This window comes from Giraffa tippelskirchi, chromosome 9 (assembly GCF_054371585.1).
Source record: "Giraffa tippelskirchi isolate mGirTip1 chromosome 9, T2T-mGirTip1v1.2.pri, whole genome shotgun sequence".
Classification (NCBI taxonomy): Eukaryota; Metazoa; Chordata; class Mammalia; order Artiodactyla; family Giraffidae; genus Giraffa; species Giraffa tippelskirchi.
In genome coordinates this window covers 103,641,740-103,665,640 of record NC_137283.1, presented here as the reverse complement: position 1 = coordinate 103,665,640, position 23,901 = coordinate 103,641,740, and the positions used below count along the sequence as shown (strand labels likewise).

At 41.3% G+C, this 23,901-nt stretch overlaps 1 protein-coding gene across 2 annotated transcripts in view; it reads right to left on the bottom strand.

Moving 5' to 3' along the window:
- HDAC2 (histone deacetylase 2) overlaps positions 1-6,333 on the bottom strand; it is a 32,280-nt gene extending 25,947 nt beyond the window's left edge. For both annotated transcript variants that reach the window (XM_081529604.1, XM_081529605.1), the window contains exon 1: positions 6,046-6,333. In XM_081529604.1, coding sequence (XP_081385730.1) covers positions 6,046-6,051 — 6 coding nt within the window. In that variant the 5' untranslated portion in view covers positions 6,052-6,333. The remainder of the gene's footprint in view (positions 1-6,045) is intronic.
- Between the last annotated feature and the right edge of the window lie 17,568 nt (positions 6,334-23,901).

Below are 23,901 nucleotides of genomic sequence, written 5' to 3'. Positions count from 1 at the left end.
GTTTTCTTCAGATACATGCCTCTCTGCTCAGTCATGTCTGACTCTCTGTGACTCTATGGACTGTAGTCTGCCAGGCTCCGCTGTCCATGGGATTCTCCTGGCAAGAATACTTGAGTGGGGTGCCATTTCCTCCTCTAGGGAATCTTCTCCAGATATATGCCTAGGAGTGGGATTGATGGATCATACAGTAGCTCCATTTTTAGATTTTTAAGGAACCTTGATACTGTTCTCTATAGTGGCTGTATCAATTTAGATTTCAATCAACAGTGTAGGAGGGTTCCCTTTTATCCACACCCTCTCCAGTATTTATTTCTAACACAGTCTTATATTTTCTTCTTAGTATTTCATTCTTTTGTCTACGTGACACAGACTAAGGACTTTAACTCCATTTAATATTTCTGAACTCAAAATTGACATCACACCTACACTTGATTTGACTACATTTTGGGGGTGGGGGGCTCCAAAATCACTGCAGATGGTGACTGCGGCCATGAAATTAAAAGATGCTTATTCCTTGGAAAGTTATGACCAACCTAGACAGCATATTAAAAAGCAGAGACATTACTTTGCCAACAAAGGTTCGTCTAGTCAAGGCTATGGTTTTTCCAGTAGTCATGTATGGCTGTCAGAGTTGGACTATAAAGAAAGCTGAGCGCCGAAGAATTGATGCTTTTGAACTGTGGTGTTGGAGAAGACTCTTGAGAGTCCCTTGGACTGCAAGGAGATCCAACCAGTCCATCCTAAAGGAGATCAGTCCTGGGTGTTCATTGGAAGGACTGATGTTGAAGCTGAAACTTCAATATTTTGGCCACCTGATGCGAAGAGCTGACTCATTTGATAAGACCCTGATGTTGGGAAAGATTGAAGGCAGGAGGAGAAGGGGACGACAGGATGAGATGGTTGGATGGCATAACCGACTCAATGGACATGAGTTTGGGTAAACTCCAGGAGTTGGTGATGGACAGGGAGGCCTGGCGTGCTGTGGTTCATGGGGTCGCAGAGTCGGACATGACTGAGTGACTGAACTGAACTACACTTGAACTTTAAATCTGATCTCATCCACGTTTCAATGCTATTATCATTTCCAAAGAGATAATTAACCTTTCTCCCCAATTGCAATAGTTTCCTTTAAGGATTTGTCAACACAAGCATTTAAAGTTTTTGTTAAGGGAAAGAAATAACTACTAATACTTTTTTTTTGGTAGCAGAGAAACCTTTTCTTTTCTTTTTTTACAGTAGCAGTGGCAATAGTTCCACACTTGTGTCACCAAAGGAAAAAAGAAAAATCTTTTAGGTACCAGGTGTTGCTCTCTCCTTGGACATTAAAACTAGGCTATGTAGAAAAGGATAGATGGTGAGCTGAGTCAGATACACAAATCTATTTTCATGGAGAAAATAAATAAAACGCCACTCAGCCTGCCTGTCTGTAACTTGAGTGCCTGTAAGAATTAAAATATATAAAAGGGTTCCAGCTCTAAAAATACAAGGTATTTATCATTTATTCATCAATAATGCAAAAAAAACCCTTTATCTTTATTTAGGCTGGTGGAAATATATACATCAGCAAAACAGATTTTATCCTCATAAAGTTTATATTACAGCAGGGAGAAAGACAAAAATTAGGTATAATTGATAGGGAGAAAAACAGTAACAAGGATTAAGGTAAAAGGGAAAAGCTTCTCGGTTAAGGTGAAATTTGAAGGAAGTAAATGATAAAAAAAAAATCTTGGGGAAGAGAATTCAAGTATATGAAAATCTCAGTCTTATGTTCTGCTATGTTTAAATTAATGATGTGCAATAAAACCACTGGTATTTATGAACTGCTGCTATAATTCATTCAGTACCCAGATTTGCCTCCAAAGAAAAGATTACCTATTTTATGGATAATAATGTTTATACTATATCTAAGAACCCATGCAGATATATTAAAGACTACCTAGCAAAAGGCTTGGCCCAGTGGTAAAGAATCTGCCTGCAATGCAGGAGACCCAGGTTTGATCCCTGGGTCAGGAAGACCCCTTGGAGGAGGGCATGGCAACCCAATCCAATACTCCTGCCTAGAGAATCCCATGGACAGAGGAGCCTGGCAGGCTGTAGTCCATAGGGTTGCACAGAGTCGGACATGGCTGAGCGGCTAAGCAGCAGCAGCAAAAGGCTCTGGCATCACTGTTATAAATAAAATCTAAGGAAATCTGCCAATAGTTGACTGCCAAGTAGAATTCTTATAATGTGCTACAGCAGACTCGGTGTATACTGGGAGACATGATATTGGTAACTTTTATAGTCTATCTTTGTACAGTGTTGACTGCTTTTCTCTGAATCACTTTTCTCCAAATAGTATGATGAATCCTATCAGAGAAGGGAAAGATACAACACAGAGCAATGCATATAATCATATAAATTGTGATATACAACCTTATCATTAATATATATACAATAAAACAGATACTAAAGGTGATTGGCCTCAAGCTAATTTAAAACAAACTACCGTTAACATTTCTTGATAAAGTATTACTAATGTATGTATTTAATCAGAGCCTAACACAGCTTGGTTTTCTAATTATATTTAAGTACAGAAATCACATCATTTTTTTTTCTCTTTTGCCATGTGGCATGTGGGATCTTAGTTCCCTGACCAGGGACTGAACCCATGCCCCTTGCAGGGGAAGCTCAAAACCGTGACCACTTGACTACCAGGGAATTCCCAGAAATCACATTATTTTAAAGCCAGAAGGGATATAACTATATCATTTTATAGATTAACAACAATCTTGCAGTATATACTACATGATCAAGATTTACAAGATTTTGGAAACCAGTCATGAGTCAAAAGCTGCAAAAGTAAAAATTTCTCTGTGCATGCCTGCAAAGTTGCTTCAGTCATGTCTGACTCTTGGCGACCCTATGGACTGCAGCCTGCCAGGCTCCTCTGTCCATGAGGTTCTCCAGGCAAGAATGCTGGAGTGGGTTGCTTTTTCATTCTCCAGGGGATCTTCCCCATCCAGGGATCAAACCTGCATCTCCTGCATTGCAGGTGGATTTTTTACCCATGAGCCAGCGGGGAAGCCCCAAAACTTCTCTTACTTTTCCTCAAAGATCTAAGGATATCTCATCCATCAATGCCTTGAAACTGTCATTCCAGTGATCTAAAGGGTATGATACCGAGGACTGTAATGTGAACAGAGAAAAGAACATACATCTTTAGAAGTCCCTTTCATTTGCTAGACATTCTCTCTGTGTCACTAAGAGTAGGCCTAATGGTTCCAGTAAGCCTAAAGGTAGGATCCCTATGGTTACAGAATTTGCCACACCTCACTGCTTCCTTCTTCATCTTTCTTCCTTCTACTTCCTTTACAACAAGTTAAAAACAGCTATTCTAGTTTCATAGATTATTGACACTGACACTATTATTTTTGACACTGATGCTGTTGTTTAGTTGCCAAGTCGTGTCTGAGGGACCCCATGGACTCTAGCCTGCCAGGCTCCTCCGTCCATGGGACTTCCCCGGCAAGGAATACTGGTTGTTTGTCTACCTTAAAGTCAGTTCTCTGATGCACAAGCTCTTTCCTCACAATTGAAAAAAGAAAAAAACTACTATCACTATCTTTATAAGCTGACAAAATAGGGTTTTTCTGGTGATGAAAATCTAAGCTTTTGGAATTAACTATGCACAGCTTAACATACTATCACCTACAAAGAATTAGTATAATGATACCTATTCAATTTAATAACCTGTGCAAAATATTTTATTAGCCCACCCCCACAAGAAGAACCCAAAGCATATTCCAAATATAAGCAATTACATGTACCATTCTAAAAATCAGTCAAGGAAGAGCCATAGACAAAAGACAGATAACCTAACCAGAGACATCTAAACATTGAATTATACACCTGCTGTTGGCCATCAGATGAAGCAGTTGAATGGTCCACTATAAAGTATTGACTAAGTCACAAAGATTACTCTTCCTATCAAGTCTGCATCCTGCCCTTGGGACCAGTACTAGCTCCCATTCCCTCAACGAAGGCTCATTGTAAATGGGCCCAGGAAAAAAATAGCTGTTGATAAAACTGCTACTTAAGTGCACTTTCTGGTTCTGCAGTTCAAGCCTGGTGACAGAAGTTTCAAGCAGCTCACTTCATCAGAGCCTACCACTGTCAACAGCAACCAACAGCTGCAGGCAGAGCCTTAGCGCCAGTTACCCCAACCTTTGAAAACCTCTCTTCTCTAACCCAAGCCCTGATAACACATTCTAAACCTTAGAAACAATATCATTTTAAAAATTAACTTACACACATGGTTATTTACTTTTCAATTTGGTCATGGAACCCAGGTCAAGGCCAGTGACCCAAAATATGCATAAACTCTTAAAAAATTAACTCTAAGAAACATCTGTAATTTACATTAAAATTAAAATCTACTCCCATCTCCACTCCTCCATGATGGCATAATTTCAAATCAATTTGTATCACATATACATGCAGTCTTCTCAAAAAATATTTAAAAAACATGGCTGTTAATACGTAACACTTAGATTTCTTCTGTAAGATTTTAGATTTTTCCACAAATGATACAGGTGGTTATTTTATATAAACAGGCATGAAAATGATTCATGCTTGCTAACTGAAGGGACATGATATGGCCATTTTAAAATTAAAGTCTAGATTTATTCTGACCAAGTCCTCTAAAATCTGTCTATCAGTCTAAGATTTAATGGTTTATGATACATTGAACGTAGGAAACAGCTTCCAAAATTTTTATTGCTTCACACAAATCAGATGGAGTTTCAGGTCCCTGAACCTAGCTTCTTTGTTAAATTTTAGAATTTCCTCTCTGGAGAGTAACCTAACTAGGAACTATTTACCAAGTTAACGTCTTCGTGCAAACTATAAAAAAGGTAACCACTTCTTTTAGTGTAATTTAGACTACCACAGGAAACGGGATTCAAAAAGACTTACTGCTCAAATTGCAAATGAGATCAGAACCTCTAAAACCAAATTATTTGATTTTTATAATTTACTGTTCCATGAGCTCAAGCTTATCTGATTATTTAGTACTTTCTGCCCTACTCCTCAAAGTTTTCCAACACCAGGACTCCCACCACCTAGAAACAGCTTTCCCAAGCCAGATGCCAAAGCTATCGGTCCTACATCTCCAAAGACGAGTGTATTTCCTGATCGAACAAAGAGCAACAAAGAAGTGGGTGGTAACCGCCTCTCAGAGAGGCAAGCCAGGACCCATCGAGGCTGATCTACAACACAAGCAGCAACAGCGACAGCACGCTGCCCCACCACCGTCCCATTTCCCGTGAAGACTGACTACCTCAAACTCGAAAACCCTCATTTTTATTGAGGAAGTGAAGCCCTTTCATTTGAATGCTGAGAAAGTGGCGCTCAGAGAACCCGGCAACAAAGGAGAGGGATGGAGCCCAAGTAAAACAGGGGTGCGAACGAGCCTCAAGGCGGACGTGGGCCCCCACCCTCAGGGGCTACTCTCCAGCACCCAACCCGGTCGAGGGGTCCGGGGTGAGGCCGGCGGGAGAGAAAAGGAGGAGACGCTCGGGCCAGCCGGGGACAGAGAGGAGGGGAGAGGCGGGGAGGGGAAGGATGGGGGCTGGAGGGGCGGAGCTCTCGGGGCCGCGGGGCTTTGTGTGCAGTCTGGGCCGGGGTAGCTATTTGGGCCCGCGGGGAGAAATCGGGTGCAGGCGGCCGGAGCAGGGGACCCCCAAAACCTCCCTCCCACGAGCGGCGGGCGGGACGGGCGCGAGGGAGGGCCGTCCCCTTCGCACCAGCATCAAGCCAGGGTAGGCCGGCGGCGGACCGCGAGGGGCCGGAGGGAAAAGTGGGGCGTCCGCTTAGCTCCCCGCGGAGGCTGCCGGATGGCGTCGGGTCGGGAATGGGTTAAGATGCTGCCAAACGTCGGTCCCTCCTCCTGACCCCTCAGCACCCGGCGCGACCACTCGCGACTGCGGCCGCAGAGCCGGTGCGGCTCCGGGCCCGGCGCCACAGCCCCGGGCCGCCCACCCTCCCGCCTGCCCGGCGTCTCACCATCATAGTAGTAGCAGACTTTCTTCTTGCCGCCTCCTTGACTGTACGCCATGGGCTCCCCGGCCACCGCCGCCTCCGGCTCCTCCTCTTGCTGCTGCTGCTGCTGCTGTCTCCGCGGCTCCGGCGGGGAGAGAAGAGGGCTGGGGCGAAGGTGGAGGGTGGCAGTCCCGCGGGGAAGGGCAGGCCGGAGGGAGGAGAGGAGGGGGGTGCCGGGAGGGCTGGGTACCGCCCGGCCGAAGGGCCGAGAGCGCGGACCAGGGGGTGGCAGCGGCGCCAACTCGCGACTCTGGGGAGGGGGAGAGGGCCGCCAAACCACCTCCGGAGGCCGAGGGGAGGTGGGGCGCGTCCACTGCGACTCCACGGGGGAGGAGGGTCCAAGAGGCTTCTCCAATTTGGGAAAAGAGGCTTTCTTATGATGAGCAACTCGCACAGGACGGCTAGCCAATACAGTCGTAAAACGATGTTTTTTTTAAAAAAGAGCAGGCTTTCGCTTTACTGAGCGATTAGGTAGGTAAAGGGAGCGTGGAGCCGGGTGAACGCTCCTCCCCTTCGGATCTTCGCGCAGTGGTTGCGCCTATCCTGAGCCTGCGCAGTCGGCGCCTGCCCAACCGTAGCCCGGGCCGCCTGGACCCCCTCCGCGAAGTCCCACGCCGCTCCCCTCCCCCTCTGTCGCGAAGCTCCCGCCGGGGCGGACCACGTGCTCCGAGCCGGGCGCAGAGAGACCACTATCCCACCCCTTCGACCTTCTCGAACCCGCCGAGCTGCAACCCACGATCCCTGTACTGGGTCGTCGTGCATTTCATTTATTTTTTTTTAATTTTCTGCTGATAATCGCTCGGAGGAGGTCCCCCCTGTTAAGGGGACCTATTGCAGACATTAAAGAGCAGAGAGTACTGCCTGACTTTAAATAGGCAGTTAAGGCATGCATTTATGTGTTAGGGTTCTAAGTATTTGCATTTATGATGTATTTCATTGATATCTATAATAGATATGTGTTAACTCGATTGAGACTCCCAACAACTGGGAGTAAGCTGGGACGTAAGTATTGTTTCTAGTTCTTTATAAATGGAGAGATTAACGCACTTGGTCCTCTCCAAGGTTGATGGTCTGGAGTTTGAGTTCAGCCTTTCTCCAAAGTCCACACATCCTAGCTACTCCATTATGACTGCTTCTGCTGGCTGGGCAGCATAAAGATCGCAGCATAAAATTCAGAGAAAGGACTTTCAGAACTTTGGCAAGTTATAAATATCTTTGACCCTATGTTCAACAAGTCATCAAACATGGAGCCTTTACCTACTCTAAGCCACCCACCTTGTAGGTGACTGGGTTGGGGGTGGGGGATGCTGACAATGCATAGGTAAAACTCTTATTCAGTTCAGTTCAGTTGCTCAGTCGTGTCCGACTCTTTGCGACCCCATGAATCGCAGCACACCAGGCCTCCCTGTCCATCACCAACTCCCAGAGTCTACCCAAACCCATGTCCCTCGAGTCGGTGATGCCACCTAGCCATCTCATCCTCTGTCATCCCCTTCTCCTCCTGCCCCCAATCCTTCCCAGCATTAGGGTCTTTTCCAATGAATCAACTCTTCGCATGAGGTGGCCAAAGTATTGGACTTTCAGCTTCAACATCGGTCCTTCCAGTGAACACCCAGGACTGATCTCCTTTAGGATGGACTGGTTGGATCTCCTTGCAGTCCAAGGGACTCTCAAGAGTCTTCTCCAACACCACGGTTCAAAAGCATCAGTTCTTCAGCGCTCAGCTGTCTTCACAGTCCAACTCTCACATCCATACATGACCACTGGAAAAACCATAGCCTTGACTAGATGGACCTTTGTTGGCAAAGTAATGTCTCTGCTTTTAAATATGCTATCTAGGTTGGTCATAACTTTCCTTCCAAGGAGTAAGCGTCTTTTAATTTCATGGCTGCAATCACCATCTGCAGTGATTTTGGAGCCCCCCAAAATAGTCTGACACCGTTTCCCCATCTATTTGCCATGAAGTGATGGGACCAGATGCCATGATCTTAGTTTTCTGAATGTTGAGCTCTAGGCCAACTTTTTCACTCTCCTCTTTCACTTTCATCAAGAGGCTCTTTAGTTCTTCTTCACTTTCTGCCATAAGGGTGGTGTCGTCTGCATATCTGAGGTTATGATATTTCTCCCGGCAATCTTGATTTCAGCTTGTATTTCTTTCAGCCCAAACTCTTTATTGCCATATACCATTTACCGTTTATAGGTGCGGACTCAGTCACTCAGTCCTGTCTGACTCTTTGCGATCCTGTGGACTGTGTCCCCCCACCCAACCCCCGGCTCCTCTGTCCATGGGATTTTCTGGGCAAGAAGACTGAATCAGGTTGCCATTTCCTCTTCAAGGGGAATCTTCCTGATCCAGGGTTGGAACCCTGATCTCCTACATTGGCAGGTGAATTCTTTACCATTCAGCCACCTGGGAAGCCTATTTACCATTTGTAGGTTTCCCCAAATACACATTCTCTCCCATCCCTATCAAACAAACAAACAAGTCCTTATTGAAGCAGGAATCATTGGGAGCCAGTACCAAAATTATCCTCTTTATTTTGCTATTTGACTTCAAAATCTCCAGGTAGTTCATACTTAAAGCAGCCATTTTCCTGGACCTCACCCCCAAGAAGCTTAGAAAAAATAAATCCAAGGTAGCCTCCATCCCCCTCTACCTAAGTCCATGTTTTTAGCAAGCACACAGGTAACGGACACAGTTGGTACAAGAATCAGAGTGAGAAACTTTGACTTTAGAGGTTAAAAATTACAGGTTTTACGCTATCAAGCCCAAAATCAACTTGGTACATTCTGAGAACAAAATAAGTTAATTTAGTAGAAACTAATATTCTCAGAGCCAGGAGAGTGGAAACTGAAGTGAGACTTTGTTTGCTTCTGGAAGACTTCCTTAACTTTACTTCTTCCCGAACCTCCAGTCTGTTTTTTCTGCCCTTCACTTGGTGGTTGTGACTTGTACCCTTTTAGCCCAACACTCACCATATTGCAGTTGTCTACAAAACTTCTCTGAACTTCTCATTAGAACAGTGTCATGAGAGCAGAGACTATGTTTGTCTTGCAGGTAAGTATATCTGTACGTGTATGACGTGGGGAAAATCATTCGATTGTCTGAATTGCCTCGTCTGTAAAATGGGGCAGTATTACTTGGAGAGCAATTCCTCATATGAATATAGAGTACCTCAAATAAGAAAATTAATACATAATAGATTTTTAAAAAAATATTTCTTTGGCTGCCTTGGGTCTTAGTTGTGACACAGGCTCAGTAGTCATGGTGCTCGGGCTTAGTTGCCCCATGGCATGTGGGATCTTAGTTTCCCGACCAGAGATTGAACCTGTGTCCCCTGCACTGCAAGGCAGATTCTTAATCACTGGAGGGCCACTAGGTAAATCTCCAGAATAGTTTTTAAACAATGAAGAACTATGTGAATACAAGGGAGTATTAGGATTATTGTTATAATATTAGTAATAATTATTATTGTTGGCATCCATGGAACCTACCTTTGAACATGTGAAAAGAGCCTGGACATATATTTACATATTTTGATTGGTCTAGGAACTTGTTATATTAACTATTTTTAAATAATTTTATTTATTTTTAATTTTTAATTGAAGTATATTTGATTTACAATGTGTTAGTTTCTGGTGTACAGCAAAGTTTATATACATATATATGTACTTTTAAAGCTTATATATGTATACTTTTTTATTTTCCTTTTCATTTAGGCTGTTTAGGATATTAAATATAGTTCCCTGTGCTATATAGTAGGACTTTGTCATTTACCTGTTTTATATATAGTAGTTTATATCTGCTAATTCCAAACAAGTTTTATATATAGTAGTTTATATCTGCTAATTCCAAACTCCTAATTTATCCCTGCCCCATCTTCTTTCCCCTTTAGTAACTGTAAGTTTGTGTTCTATGTCTGTGAATCTGTTTCTGTTTTGTAAATAAGTTCATTTGTATCATATTTTAGATTCCACATATAAGTGATATATAGTATTTGTCCTCTTTTGGTTTATTTAACTTAGTATGATCATCTCTACATTCATCCATGTTGCTGCAAGTAGCATTATTTCACTTTCTTATGTCTCAGAAATACTCCATTGTGTGTGGTGTGTGTGTGTGTGTTTGTGTGTGTGTGTGTAGCACATCTCTTGATCCATTCATCTGTTGATGGGCATTTAGGTTGCTTCCATGTCTTGGCTGTTGTAAATATTGCTGCAGTGAACATTGGGGTACATGTATCTTTTCAAATTATGGTTTTCTCCAGATACATACCCAGGAGTGGGCTTGCTGGATCATATGGCAAGTCTATTTTTAGTTTTTTAAAGGAATTCCATACTGTTTTCCACAGTGGCTGCAGCAATTTACATTCCCACCAACAGTGTGGGAGGATTCTGTTTTCTCCACACTCTCTCCAGCATTTGTTATTTGTAGTCTTTTTAATGATGGCATTCTGACCAGTGTGAGGTGATACCTCATTTTAGTTTTGATTTGCAATTCTCTAGTAGTTAGCAATGTTGAGCATCTTTTCATGTGCTTATTGGCCATCTGTATGTCTTCAGAGAAATATTTATTTAGGTCTTCTGCCTATTTTTTGATTGGGTTGTTTGGTTTTTCTGTTATTGAGTTGTATGAGCTGTTTGTATGTCTTGGAAATTAAGCCCTTGTTGGTTGCATCCTTTGCAAATATTTTCTCCCAATCTGTGGGTTGTCTTTTTGTTTCATTTCCTTTGCTGTGCAAAAGCATATAAGTTTAATTCAGTCCCATTTGTTTATTTATGCTTTTATTTCTATTACCTTGGGAGACTGACCTAAGAAAATATTGCTACGGTTCATATCAGAGAATATTTTGCCTGTGTACTCTTTTAGGAGTTTTACAGTGTTATGTCTTATATTTAAGTCTTTAAGCTACTTTGAGTTTATTTTTGTGTGTGGTTTGAGGAAGCGTTCTAACTTCATTTGTGTGTGGCTGTCCAGCTTTCCCAGGACACCACTTGCTGAAGAGAGTCTTTTCTCTGTTGTGTATATTCTTGCTGCCTTTGTTGAAGATTACTTGACCGTAGGTGTGTGGGTTTATTTTGGACTCTCTGTTCTGTTCCATTGATATATATATATGTCTGTTTTTGTGCCAATGCCATGCTGTTTTGATACTGTAGCTTTGTAGTATGTCTGAAGTTTGGGAAGGTTATGCCTCCAGCTTTATTCATTTTCTTCAGGATTGCTTTGGCAATTCTATTTATTTATTTATTTTTAATGGTTCCATATAAATTTTAGGATTATTTTTTCTAGTTCTGTGGAAAATGTCATGAGTAAGTTGATTGAGATCTCATTAAATCTGTAGATTGCTTTGGGTTGTATGGCCATTTTAACAATATTAATTCTTCCAGTTAATGGGGCTCCTATGGCAGACCTGGGCTGGGTGCTGCTTACATCCCCCTGTTGCAGCTTGGACCACGCTCCAGCCCCTTCAGTCTGTCTCCATACAGCCAACCCCAGTCTTTTCCTGGGCCTGTCCACTGAAGCCTGAGTTTTAGCATCCAGCTCCCATGCACACTAGCAGATATACTCTCGGGCTGAGGAGGGTAGGAAGTGGCCAGGACCCTCTGTGCTGGTGTCTCTCTGTTTTGCCTGCTACAGTCCAGCTGCAATGCTCTCCTCTAAGCCTCTGAGGCTCCTTGTCAGTCTGGTGATGGGAGTTTCAGGGTGAGAGAACCTTGCCTCTTTCATAGCTCCCTCCCAGGGGTGCAGGTCCATCCTGATTCTTTTTTTGCCCTTTCATCCTTCCTGGTTATGTAATGATCTTTCTTGCATTGGGTTGGATCTCTCAACCCAATGATTCTGGTTGTATGAAATTTGCCACCATTTAGTACATACTGTTGTTGTTCAGTCTCTGACTCTTTGCGACCCCATGGAGTATAGCCCACAAGGCTCCTGTGTCCTTCCTTATCTTCTAGAGTTTGCTCAAATTCATGTCCATTTACTCAGTGATGCTATCTAACTGTCTCATCCTCTGCCACCCCCTTCTCCTTTGGCCTTCAATCTTTCCCTGAATCAGGGTCTTTTCCAAAGAGAAAGAGTCAGCTCTTTGCATCAGGTGGCCAAAGAATTGGAACTTCAGCTTCAGTATCAGTTCTTTCAATGAATATTCAGGGTTGATCTCCTTTAGGATTGACTGGTTTGATCTCATTGCAGTCCAAGAGACTTCCCTAATAGCTCAGCGGGTAAAGAATTCACTTGCAGTGCAGGAGAGATGAGAGATATGGGCTTGATTTCTGGGCCAGGAAAGATGCCCTGGAGGAAGAGATGGCAAACCACTCCAGTATTCCTGCCTGGAAAATTCCATCGACAGAGTCGCAAAGGGTTGGACACAACTGAGCACATGGCACACATCCAGTAGGTATTATGTGAAAATTATTCCACAGAATTTTGATGTATTTGTGGGAGGAGCTGAGCTCCATGTCTTTCTATTCTGCCGTCTTGAGCTCCACCCTATTATTTAATAATTTTAAAACAACAGAGCAATTATTTTGCCCCTAGAAACTAGTATTGGAGAAGGAGTTTGGTCCACCAATAATTATGGCCATGACAATTATGTGCCTAAACATCCATAGTGAACTTTAGATCGTTAAAGCTAAACTTGGAATCAGGTTATCGAAACCTATTGACAAGTTCATTTCCATATTCCAACTCATCTCTCTCAAACCTTTTTACCGTTAGGAAAAAGGGAGTTTTAGACAATAACCAGTAGAAGGAAACACATTGAGTGCAGGGATAATTCACAGAATGCATAAATGAGGATTTTCTTTATTCTTAAACTGTTTTTCCTTATTTCCTGCTCTGTCTATATGGACTTTTTTTTTTTCAGTCTTGAAGATGTTCAGTGTTTTGAGATTATTCAATTCAATGATCTGTTAAACATAAATGGATTATTTAGAAACATGACTGTCTAGAAACTGATTGCCTCAACTTATACTGAAAATTAAACCCTGCTATTAACTGCAGCAGATAGTTTAATTTTTGGTTGCTATAAAATTATTCATATAAGCTTGTTTCTACCCTAAGGAAATTTAGATTGCTTAGTGTTAAATTCTATGTAGCAATTCCATAAGGTAATACAGAAGGTAAAGAATAGTGACTAACAGTAGGGTGTTGTCACAAACTGAAACAGCCTCAAGCTGAATTCTGATCTCCTTGTAAGCTTGGTGCCTATTTTTACACAGTAGTATAAACTACAACTCATAAATCTAAATATTAGTATCAAAACGATGAATGCTATTTGAACTGTGTATTTGTGTAATAAAATTTAAAATCACTCATATTCATTAAAAATATGTTTTTGAGTTATAGCTTATCTACTAAATTATTCAGTTACATGAAACCTTTTGAGTCACCTCTGTTAGCTTGTTGAGTATTACTTTGCCCATAACCCTCAAAACATAGTATTACTTTGATCCACTCCATCTTGTGCAAATTTTCTAGTAAAATTCTATAGCCACACTGTTTCTAAGGAAATCTGCTTGCTAGCATCACCTAATCACTCTATATTTGTATCTTAATTCTTCTTCTCTCATGTGTCAGTATTTTAAACTGATTGATATGTTTGCTACTAATTTCCTGGGAATTAAATGGCCTCTGCTGTATTGTCTGCTAATGAGGAGCAATCGAGGAGGGGTTTTCAGGATGAAGAGTGGGTTTAAAGACTGATGCCTGAGCAGTGTCCGGATTGTTACAGCTTTCCTCCAGGTGTGAGAACTTCCTTACCATGCTGGAGGCACTGTTCATCTGCGCTCTTAAACTTCTGTTGGTTCCACTGGGGAGTCCCAACAATTGTAATCAACACTTCCTTTCATGGGACACCCTGTTCACCCCTAGAACTGTACTTCTTGTATGGAAGCCACACATTAATTTTTCCACTTCCAAAATCACAATAATGTGTACCCAGGGGTAGTCATAAGAGACTCAGATGATTATGGAGATCTCTCTGAAACAGGGCTATCCTTAGTTACTTGGAAGGACTTACCAGAGGGATAACTGACTCATTTAGTGCACTCTGTGATTGGTAATCCCAATGATGTGAGTCAGTTACCTAGAAAAGGTGGTTAGAAATGTATCCCTGAGTTTAGCTAAAGTGATCAGCAATGCTGCCCAAGCCTTAGAAAGTAGTCAGGCCCGCCTTAACTCACTGGCCAGAGTTGTTATAGAATTGCCATAGATGGCAGATTCTGAACTGTCCCTTAATTAATTAAGGGATTAATCCAGATGTACCTGGATTAATGCCTCAGACCAAGTAGAGAGGTCAAATCAGAGCCGCAAGGAGAAAGCTGCTGGCTTTCTAAGGTAGACTTCAATGGTTTATGGTATTTCAGGAACCTGGGGGGGCATGATTGAGGTCAGCACTACAGATTGGCCTCACTCTGCTACTAAGCTGTTGGTGACATGCCTTAATTAAATGTTGTATGAGACAAATTGAATGACACCTTTGTCAGATTAATCAGAGTGGTCAACAGAATTCTGTATCCACATGAAAATTGCAGTTCTGCCAAGAACGTGTAGGGTGGGTTGTTGGAAGAGGCAGGTCTGCCATGACCCTGAGTGTCCTTGCATATCCTTGCTGAGCATACCAGATTGCGAGGCTGCTCCATCTCCCGAGACTGAGCAGTTTCTGTAGCTAGTCACACAGACAACTGAGTAGGTCAAGGTCACCATAACATGACTATCGTGTAACTGCCTGCTCTCAGGGTAGGGGAGACTGGCTTGCCGCTGCTTCTTCAAGAAGCCTGGACTCTGGTCTTGAATTCCTCTTTTTCAGCAACCCACTCTGTGTACAGATGTCATCTGGGTCCATTACATATTCCCCTGTGGGGCTTGGGAGCAGGAGGAATGACGCAAGTATGTTGATGTTCACGCTGCTCGCTGTTCTGTGAGCAATAAAGTACCTTGTCTCTGATCCAGGAGTTTCTTGACTTTAGTTAGAGTCCATGAAACTGTGACAGGTTAATTTGTAAGCTTGAAAGAAGGGATAAAATCTCAAATGCTTCACAATTCATAACCATATAACACCAAAACATTGTTAACAATGAGAAATTTTCTCTTATACTGTGAACTTATAGATATTTTACATCCAACTCAAAGATGAATATCTACATGATATTTCCAAGTACAGATGTTACCTCATTTTACTGTGCTTTGCATTACTGTGCTTTGCAGATACTGTTTGTTTTTTTTTACAAATTGAAAGTTTTTGGCAACCCTGCATGAAGCAAGGTTGTTGTCATTATTTTTTTTTCCAGATAGCATTTGCTCACTTCGTGTTTCTTTGACACATTTTGGTACTTGCACTATTTTAAACTCATTATTTATTGTTATATTTATTATTATGATCTATGATCAGTGATCTTTAATATTACTACTATGACTTGCAGAAGGCTCAGATAATGGTTAGCACCTTTTAGCAATAAAGTATTTTTAAGTCAAGGTATTTACATTGTTTCTTTAGAAATAATCCTATTTAATAGGCTACATCCTATTTAATCATGGCTGTCTAGAATCAAACCAGCAGTGTCTCTGTGTTATCCCTATACTTTAGAACTACTTATAGCAGCCAGTAAAGATTTCTGCTACTCCCAGTGGAAAATTATTAAGTATATTCATAATAAACATTTATCAGAATTTAGCTTAACTCATTTTATTCAGTTAAACAAAGCTTTTCCATTATTTCCTTTATTATTCACTGCTTTCCATTCCGTTACTGTGTAAACTCATTGACTAGGTAGAGTTGAAACAGGGTTAATTGTTCACCTTTTAGTTTTTCATTTAATTGTCATTCTACTAAAGTTTTAAGACAATAAGAAACACCTAAAATTGTAGATCCCCTAAAAGTTAATCTGCAAATTCAACTTTGGTATAATAAAATTATATTTTAAATCATTTAGAAAATAAATTTTTTTGGCCTTGTGGCAGTGGGATCTTAGTTCCCCAACAAGGATGGAACCTGTGAACCCTGCACTGGACATATGGAGTCTTAACAACTGGACCACCAAGGAAGTCCCTGGAAAACAATCTTGATGGAGTTTTCTGATTATAAAAGTGCTTGCCTTGGTATTTAGTTGCTGCCTAGCAAAATTCTAATGAATTTTTCTTTCCTTCCCTTTTCCTTCTTCCTTCCTCTTTCCTTTCCTTTTCCTCTTCTTTCAGTACTATCTATACTCTCAATACTGCCTTGCTAACAACATAGATATAATGCTGGAATGGTTTCTATAATGCGAATTTTTGTAGATTTTGTGAATTTTGATTTCTAAAAATTTGGAATATATCCTACTGGGAAGAAAATGTTGAGCCTTATATGTAGTAAAATTATTCTATTTTTCAAATCAAAGAATGTTTGATGACAACTTTTCAAGTTTCTGATTAATGTTCCTAGTTGAAATGTTAGACAAAAGAACTGTGCTATTGATAACAGTGAGAACATAAAGGCCATGGGATGTGCAGTGGTCCCCTCTTGGCAGTGCAGTCACTTCCCTTGTACACTGTTCTTTATAATCTCTGAAACAGGTGTTCTCATGCTCCAATGTGCATGAAAATCCCTTGAGGAACTTACTGAAAATGCCAGTTCTTTGGCCCACTGCCTAAATTTCTGAATCAGAAAGTCTGGAATAAGACCAGGGAATCTGCATTTTAGCAAACTCCTCAAAAATGATTCTGATATAGATGACCCCAAATCCACACATTGGGAAACATTACCAATACTTGGTATCTATTTTCCTGCATGGACTATACAGTCCATGGAATTCTCCAGGACAGAATACTGGAGTGGGTAGCCTTTCCCTTCTCCAGGGGATCTTCCCAACCCAAGGATTGAACCCAAGTCTCCCACATTGCAGGCAGATTCTTTACCAGCTGAGCCACAAGGGAAGCCCTATTTTCCTGCAGGTCTTTGCAATCTGCTGAGACTTTTGGCCAAAGTTTTCTTATTGCAAATCATTAAGTCTAAGTTAACTAGGTAAGCTAGTGGGGCTGACACCTTCCGGTTGCCACCATTATGAAACTAACTGGGTTACTTGCAAGTAACAGTTTATATATAAAATTTTATATAGAATTTGAGTTTTATAAGATAAAAATAGACATAGACCGAATTTTTAAAAAATCGCCTATCATCCATCTCTTTCCAGTTGAGATGTCCCTTGCTAACATTCTGTCATAGATACTCCTCTACTTTTTAAATGCATATGTATCTATGTAAGCAAGTAAGAACATATACCATAAAACAAAAAGAGAAGCTGAGTGCTTATATACTGCCTTATAATGCATACAGCTTTAAATTTGTCTTTATTTTCTCAATAATACAATACATTTCTGTATAAATAAATGCAAAACCATTTCATTTATAATATTTGTTTAAGCAAACCTCTATTTAGATTAAAAAAAAGCTTTGACTCACAAAACAGTGCTTTCTTCAAATCTATAATGGATTTTTATGTTTTTGTCCAACATTTACCTTAAAAATCTTTTGATATATAGTTGTCTATGATTAGGGTCATTAGAATTAAATTATAAAACTATGCCTTTATGAAGCAAAGGGGGAAACTGTAGCTCTGGTTTTTGTCTGCCTACCACCTTTATCCTTCTCTCTTCTGGTTCTTATAGGAGAACTGCACCTTATAACATCCTACTCTGCCCTCCGACCCCCCACCTTAGGTCACGATCCTGGAAGGGTTGTTAATCACCTTGCCTCCCTTCTCCCGTCCCAGGCATGTACTTGTGATCCGAGTTGGACTAGAGCATTCCCCCAGACATTGCTGATAAAGCAAATTGAGAGACTTATTTTATCTACTCTTGGCTGTCTTCCCTGGCCTTAAGGAGAAGGCTGTTTGTACAAAGAGCAACTGAGAGAAATACAGAGGGAATTAGAAAATGATAGATGATTGATAGACAGGTCGATAGCTAGAGAGATGGATGAATGAACAATGGATGGATAGAAATCAGTAGATAGGAAAGATTTGAACCTCTGTATCTAGCCATGCCTAAAAGTTACAACTACCTCTGGACTCCCTAGTAATGTAGACCAATAAATTCTCATTTTTTTGCTTAAACTAAGTTGATTTCAATCTCTGTCACTTATAACCATAACAGCCTTGATAATGCATGAAGAAAATTATTTTAATATCTATATACACATTTATTTCCTATCATCTGGCCCATTATTTTAAAACATAAAATTTCTGCTCTCAAGCTTGCATGATTTGTCACTAGCCTCTGCCCTGGTGGCTCAGATGGTAAATAGTCTACCTGCAGTGCGAGAGACCTGGGTTTGATACCTGGGTTGGAAAGATTCCCTGGAGAAGGACATGGCAACCCACTCCAGTATTCTTGCCTGGAAAATCCCATGGATGGAGGAGCCTGGTAGACTACAGTTCATGGGTTCACAAAAGAGTCAGACACGACTGAGCTACTTCACTCTCTCTCTCTCCATCTGCCTATCTAAGCATCCAGCTTTGTAGGAATACTGCACCTTAAGGAATGATGAATGTTTTAGAAGACTGAAAATTTGTATTGAAATAAAAAGTTTGCATGTTCTCACATTTCAAGTATTATTCTATGATATTCTTTTAAATGCTTCTCCTGTGCAATGAAAATATGGTTTCAATTATAAAACTATAAATTACTCATAGTTTTTTAAGGACACGTATTCTGTAAAAGACTGTTACATAACTCTGTTTGGCAGTTGCACTTTCTCCTTTTGTGCAAACTTATCTGGTTGTATTTTCACCATCTTCTCGTGGCATGTGCATCATTTTTGACACAGTTGTTGTGCAGGAGCATATCAAGCTAAGGAAGAATGCTTGGCATCACTCTGTAAGCTCAGGATACAAATGCTATTACATCTCTTATTCTTAGACTTTGTAGTTTGAAAACTCACATACTGTATTTAACAGGAAGCATGCTGCTGCTGCTAAGTCACTTCAGTCATGTCCGACTCTGTGCTACCCCATAGACGGCAGCCCACCAGGCTCCGCCGTCCCTGGGATTCTCTAGGCAAGAACACTGGAGTGGGTTGCCATTTCATTCTTCAATGCATGAAAGTTAAAAGGGAAAGTGAAGTTGCTCAGTCGTGTCCAACTCTTTGCGACCCCATGGACTGCAGCCTACCAGGCTCCTCCGTCCATGGGATTTTCCAGGCAAGAGTACTGGAGTGGGGTGCCATTGCCTTCTCCAAACAGGAAGCATAGTGTCCCCTCTTAATGTTTTTCCTCCTAGATCGTCCAAGAACTCTGAGAGATGACCAGGTTCAAAGATTATTCCTGGCAAATAGACAGCAGTGACGTCTGCAGTAGCTCTTTATTGCCACAGGGTGTCACAGAAGAGTTTGCATGGCCCGACCACCCTCTGCTACAAAGCAGCACTTGCTGGTCCAAGCCCCTGTCTAGAATCCATGACATCCCTCTGTACTGTATTCCCATTTTCCGAAGATCAGCCAAAGCACAACCATCCCATGAGCATCGCTGGATTCAGAGGATCTTTAGGAGCAAGTGTTGCTGGTGCCCAAGCCAGCCCTACCGCATGAAAACTTACCTCCTTTTCTTTTAGGGGCTTAGGGAGAGCTATTTACTTTGACATAATTTTTAACTTTCGGAATAAGTTGCAAGGATAGGACTAGAGAGTTCTGTACACTGCTTGCCAAGTTTGCCAATTATTCACATACACTTTTTTTTTTCCCGTGAAACATTTAAAAGTAGGTTGAAAACATTTCAGTGTGATTTCCTAAGAACTAAGACATTCCCTTACATGATCAGAGTAGACTTATAAGAATTAGGAGATTTAATATTTGTATAATACCATTATCTGACCCAGAGTCTATGTTAACATTTCCACAATGTTCCCAATAATATCTTTATAGCGATTTCCCCCTCCCCACCCAGTTTAAGAGCTAATCCAGGATCGTGTGTTGAGTTTAGCTGTGATGCCTCTTCAGGCCCCTATAATCTGTAAGAGTTCCTCAGCCTTTCATTGTGTTTCTTGATTTTCCCATTCTTTGAGGAGTACAGACCAACTAATTTGTAGAATGCCTTTCTCCTTGTGTTTATCTGATATTTCTCATTATTAGATTGAATTTTTTACAGAATTTTTATGCCACTGCAGTGATGTGTCCTTCTTAGTACATTGTATTAGGAGACACATGATATCCATTTTCCTCATCATTGGTCATGTTAACTTTGATCACTAGGTTAAGATGGTGTCCACAGGTTTCTCCATTGTATAGTTTTTTTTATTTTTCCCCTTGTAAATAGTAAGTTAGTTGAGGGGAGATACTTTGAGACTCCCCATGGGGTTGCCTAGTGTTTCTTACAGCATAGTGGCTGAGTTCTATGAATGAACATGCCAGGATAACAAAAGCAAAGAACATGACATTTTGGTGATTTTGCCTCACAAGTCACATAACTTCACTTCTACAGCACTTTCTTGGATGAAGCAGTTACAAAAGTGTACCCCAATTCAAGGCAAGGGGATATAGAGCTCACTGCTTGATGGGTGGAATGTCAGGGCCACATTAAAGGGAACTCTAGGGATTGAAAGTGTTGGCAGCCGTTTTTGAAAAATGCTCTCTGCCACACTGGGCCACACCTCTATGCCTACTAAATTGAAGCCCTTTTCCCCCCCAGCTGTGACATCATTTCCACTTTGTGTGCTCTGTTTGTTTGTCAGCCTCTGGAAATGCTCTTAAGATTGGAATTCTTGGGGGGCTCTGTTCTTAACATCCAGTGGGTTTGTTGGCGCCCCAGTCTTTTCTCGTGACTCTTGCTGCCATCCAACACAGATATCCAGGTGAAAGGTGGTACATTCCTGTAAGCCGGGTAGGCAAAGAAGAGAGCCCCCCAAAAAACATCCTCATCTTGCCCTCAATCCCAGAACCACTTACAAGCAGTGGTTGACTTTGTAATCTCCTTAGCCTTCAGTTCCTTTTGGATACCATTTTTATACTCTGGTCCTAGGACCTAGGCATTCTAACAGTTGACTACTTCCATCCCTCTGCTCCACGACTATGTAAGTTTCATGCTATAAGATTTCTAAGGCAGTGGAGACTTCTGGAGTCAGACTCTAGTCTCTATGTTCTACTCTTCGAATGGACTAAGACTTTTCAAATATCCTATTTGTAAGGTATTTAGTAGGTGTGGGGATGAGGAGTTGAAGGAAGTAATAATCTGCCTCAGTGACTTAGTCAAAACTTCTATTTTTAATTAGAGAGTATCATATGTATATGTATATTATAAATGGGCAAAATATCTAAACAGGCATTTCACCTATAAAGATGTACAGATGGAAAGCACATAAAAAAATGTTCAATCTCATTAATCATTAAGGAAATGTACATCAAAATCACAATAAGCTACCACTACACTCCCATTAGAATGGCTAAAATGAAAAAGACTGTCTATACCATGTTGCAAAGGTGTGGTGAGAATATAAAATGATACAGTCACTTTGGAAAACAATTTTGCAGTTTCTTTAAAAAGTTAAACTTTTTAACTTATTATATTATCTATCATATTATCCAGCTATTCCACACCTAAATATTTATCAAAGATCAGGCTTCCCTGGTGGCTCAGACAGTAAAGAATCACCTGCAATGTGGGAGACCTGGGTTCGATCCCCGGGTTGGAATGATCCCCTGGAGGAGGGCATGGCAACTGACTCCAGTATTCTTGCTTGGAGAATCGCCATGGACAGAAGAGCCTGCTGGGCTACAATCTGTGGGGTTGCAAAGAGTGACTAAGCATACATTTATCAAAAAGAAATGAAAGAATATGTTCATACAAAGATTTGTACATGAATGTTTATAACAGCTTCATTTTCAATAGCCCAAAACTTGAAACAGTGTAAGTGTCCACTAATAAGTAAATGGATAAACAAATTGTAGGGCATCTATGCAAAGGAATACTATTCAGTGTTAAGAAAGTAATGAACTATTGATATATGAAGCACCGTGAATGAATTGCAAAATCATTACAATGAGTGAAAGAAGCCAGACAAAAATAAATGCATAGTGTATAATTCCAAGTATATAAAATTATAGAAGATGCAAACTGATCTATAGTGACAGAAAGCAGATCACCGGTTGCCTGGAGATGAAACAAGCATTGGGGAGGAGCAAAAGACAGGGAAGGATTACAAAAGGGCAAAAGAAGACTTGGAAGTGATGGATAGGTTCTTCATTTTGATTATGATGATTTTCACAGGTTGAAATTCATCAGATTGTATACTTCAAACAGGCAGTTTGTTGTTCACCAATTATATCTGTTAAGTGGAAAAGAAGCAGTATCATGTACTCAAATGTATATACCTGTTACACTTGCTTGTAATAGGAACATGTTTCAATTCATGGGCTGTGGGATAAGAATGATGATTTTAAGGGGTTCCTATTCCTCTTATCCTTTATCTTTCTAGGATCCCCATTGTGATGAATTTAAGAATACTGAGGGTGCTTCACCTAGAAAGGCCGAAGCTACCATAGGAAATGAAGAAGTCTAATAGCCAGTGAAGCAGCCCTTTGCTGCTGTTGCTACTATTCCTGCAACTGGGCCTGAAACTGAGTGGGGCTCTGTGGGTTCCCAGGCATGGAGGCTGTTCTGGCCCCATTCTTGTAGGCAAGACTCTAGCCATGATGGCCTTCCTGAGTTCCAAAAGGTGGAATCCAAAAGGTGGATTCAAACACTTGCTAATCAAGGGAGGAGCAGCCAAGAAACCACCTGAGACAGGGTTAAATGGAGCAGAGAAGCTCATCAAGATTAGGAGACTACTTGGTATAGATTAAGGGGAGGCAAGCCCTGCTCACACCCTAATCTTGCCAGAGACCCCACCTTGGGCCCACTGTTATAAAAACCCTCATTAAGTACTCTGGAGTTGAGACACATAGTCCTTCAAGGCAGAAGAAGCCTGATGTGTCTCCCTTTACCTCCAAGCCGATAAAACTATCCTTTTCTGCTTCACTCAAAACTCCTGTCTCCAGGATTTGACTCGGCACCGGTGTACAGAGGATGAGCATTCAGTAACAGGTCCTTGAGTGCCCAGTGAGAACAGGCTCTAGCATCAGCCACATACTGTACCCAGAACACTAGACCAGTGAATAGATTCAAGGGATTAGATCTGGTAGACAGAGTGCCTGAAGAACTATGGATGGAGGTTTGTCACATTGTAGAGGAGGCGGTGACCAAAACCATCCCCAAGAAAAAGAAATGCAAGAATGCAAAGTGGTTGTCTGAGGAGGCCCTACAAATAGCTGAGAAAAGAAGAGAAGTGAAAGGTAAGAGAGAAAGGGAAAGATACACCCAACTGAATGCAGAGTTCCAGAGAACAGCAAGGAGAGATAAGAAAGCCTTATGTGATCAATGCAAAGAAATAGAGCAGACAGTAGAATGGGAAGGACTAGAGATCTCTTCAAGAAAATCAGAGAGACCAAGGGAACATTTCATGCAGTGATGGGCACAGTAAAGGAGAGAAATGGCAAGGACCTAACAGAAACAGAAGAGATTAAGAGGAGGTGGCAAGAATACACAGAACTATACAAAAAAGATCTTAATGACCTGGATAACCATGATGGTGTGGTCACTCACCTAGAGTCAGACATCCTGGAGTGTGAAATCAAGTGGGCCTTAGGAAGTATTACTATAAACAAAGCTAGTGGAGGTGATGGAATTCCAGTTACACTATTTCAAATCCTAAAAATGATGCTGTTAAAGTGCTGCACTCAATATACCAGTAAATTTGGAAAACTCAGCAGTGCCCACAGGACTGGAAAAGTTAAGTTTTCATTCCAATCCCAAAGA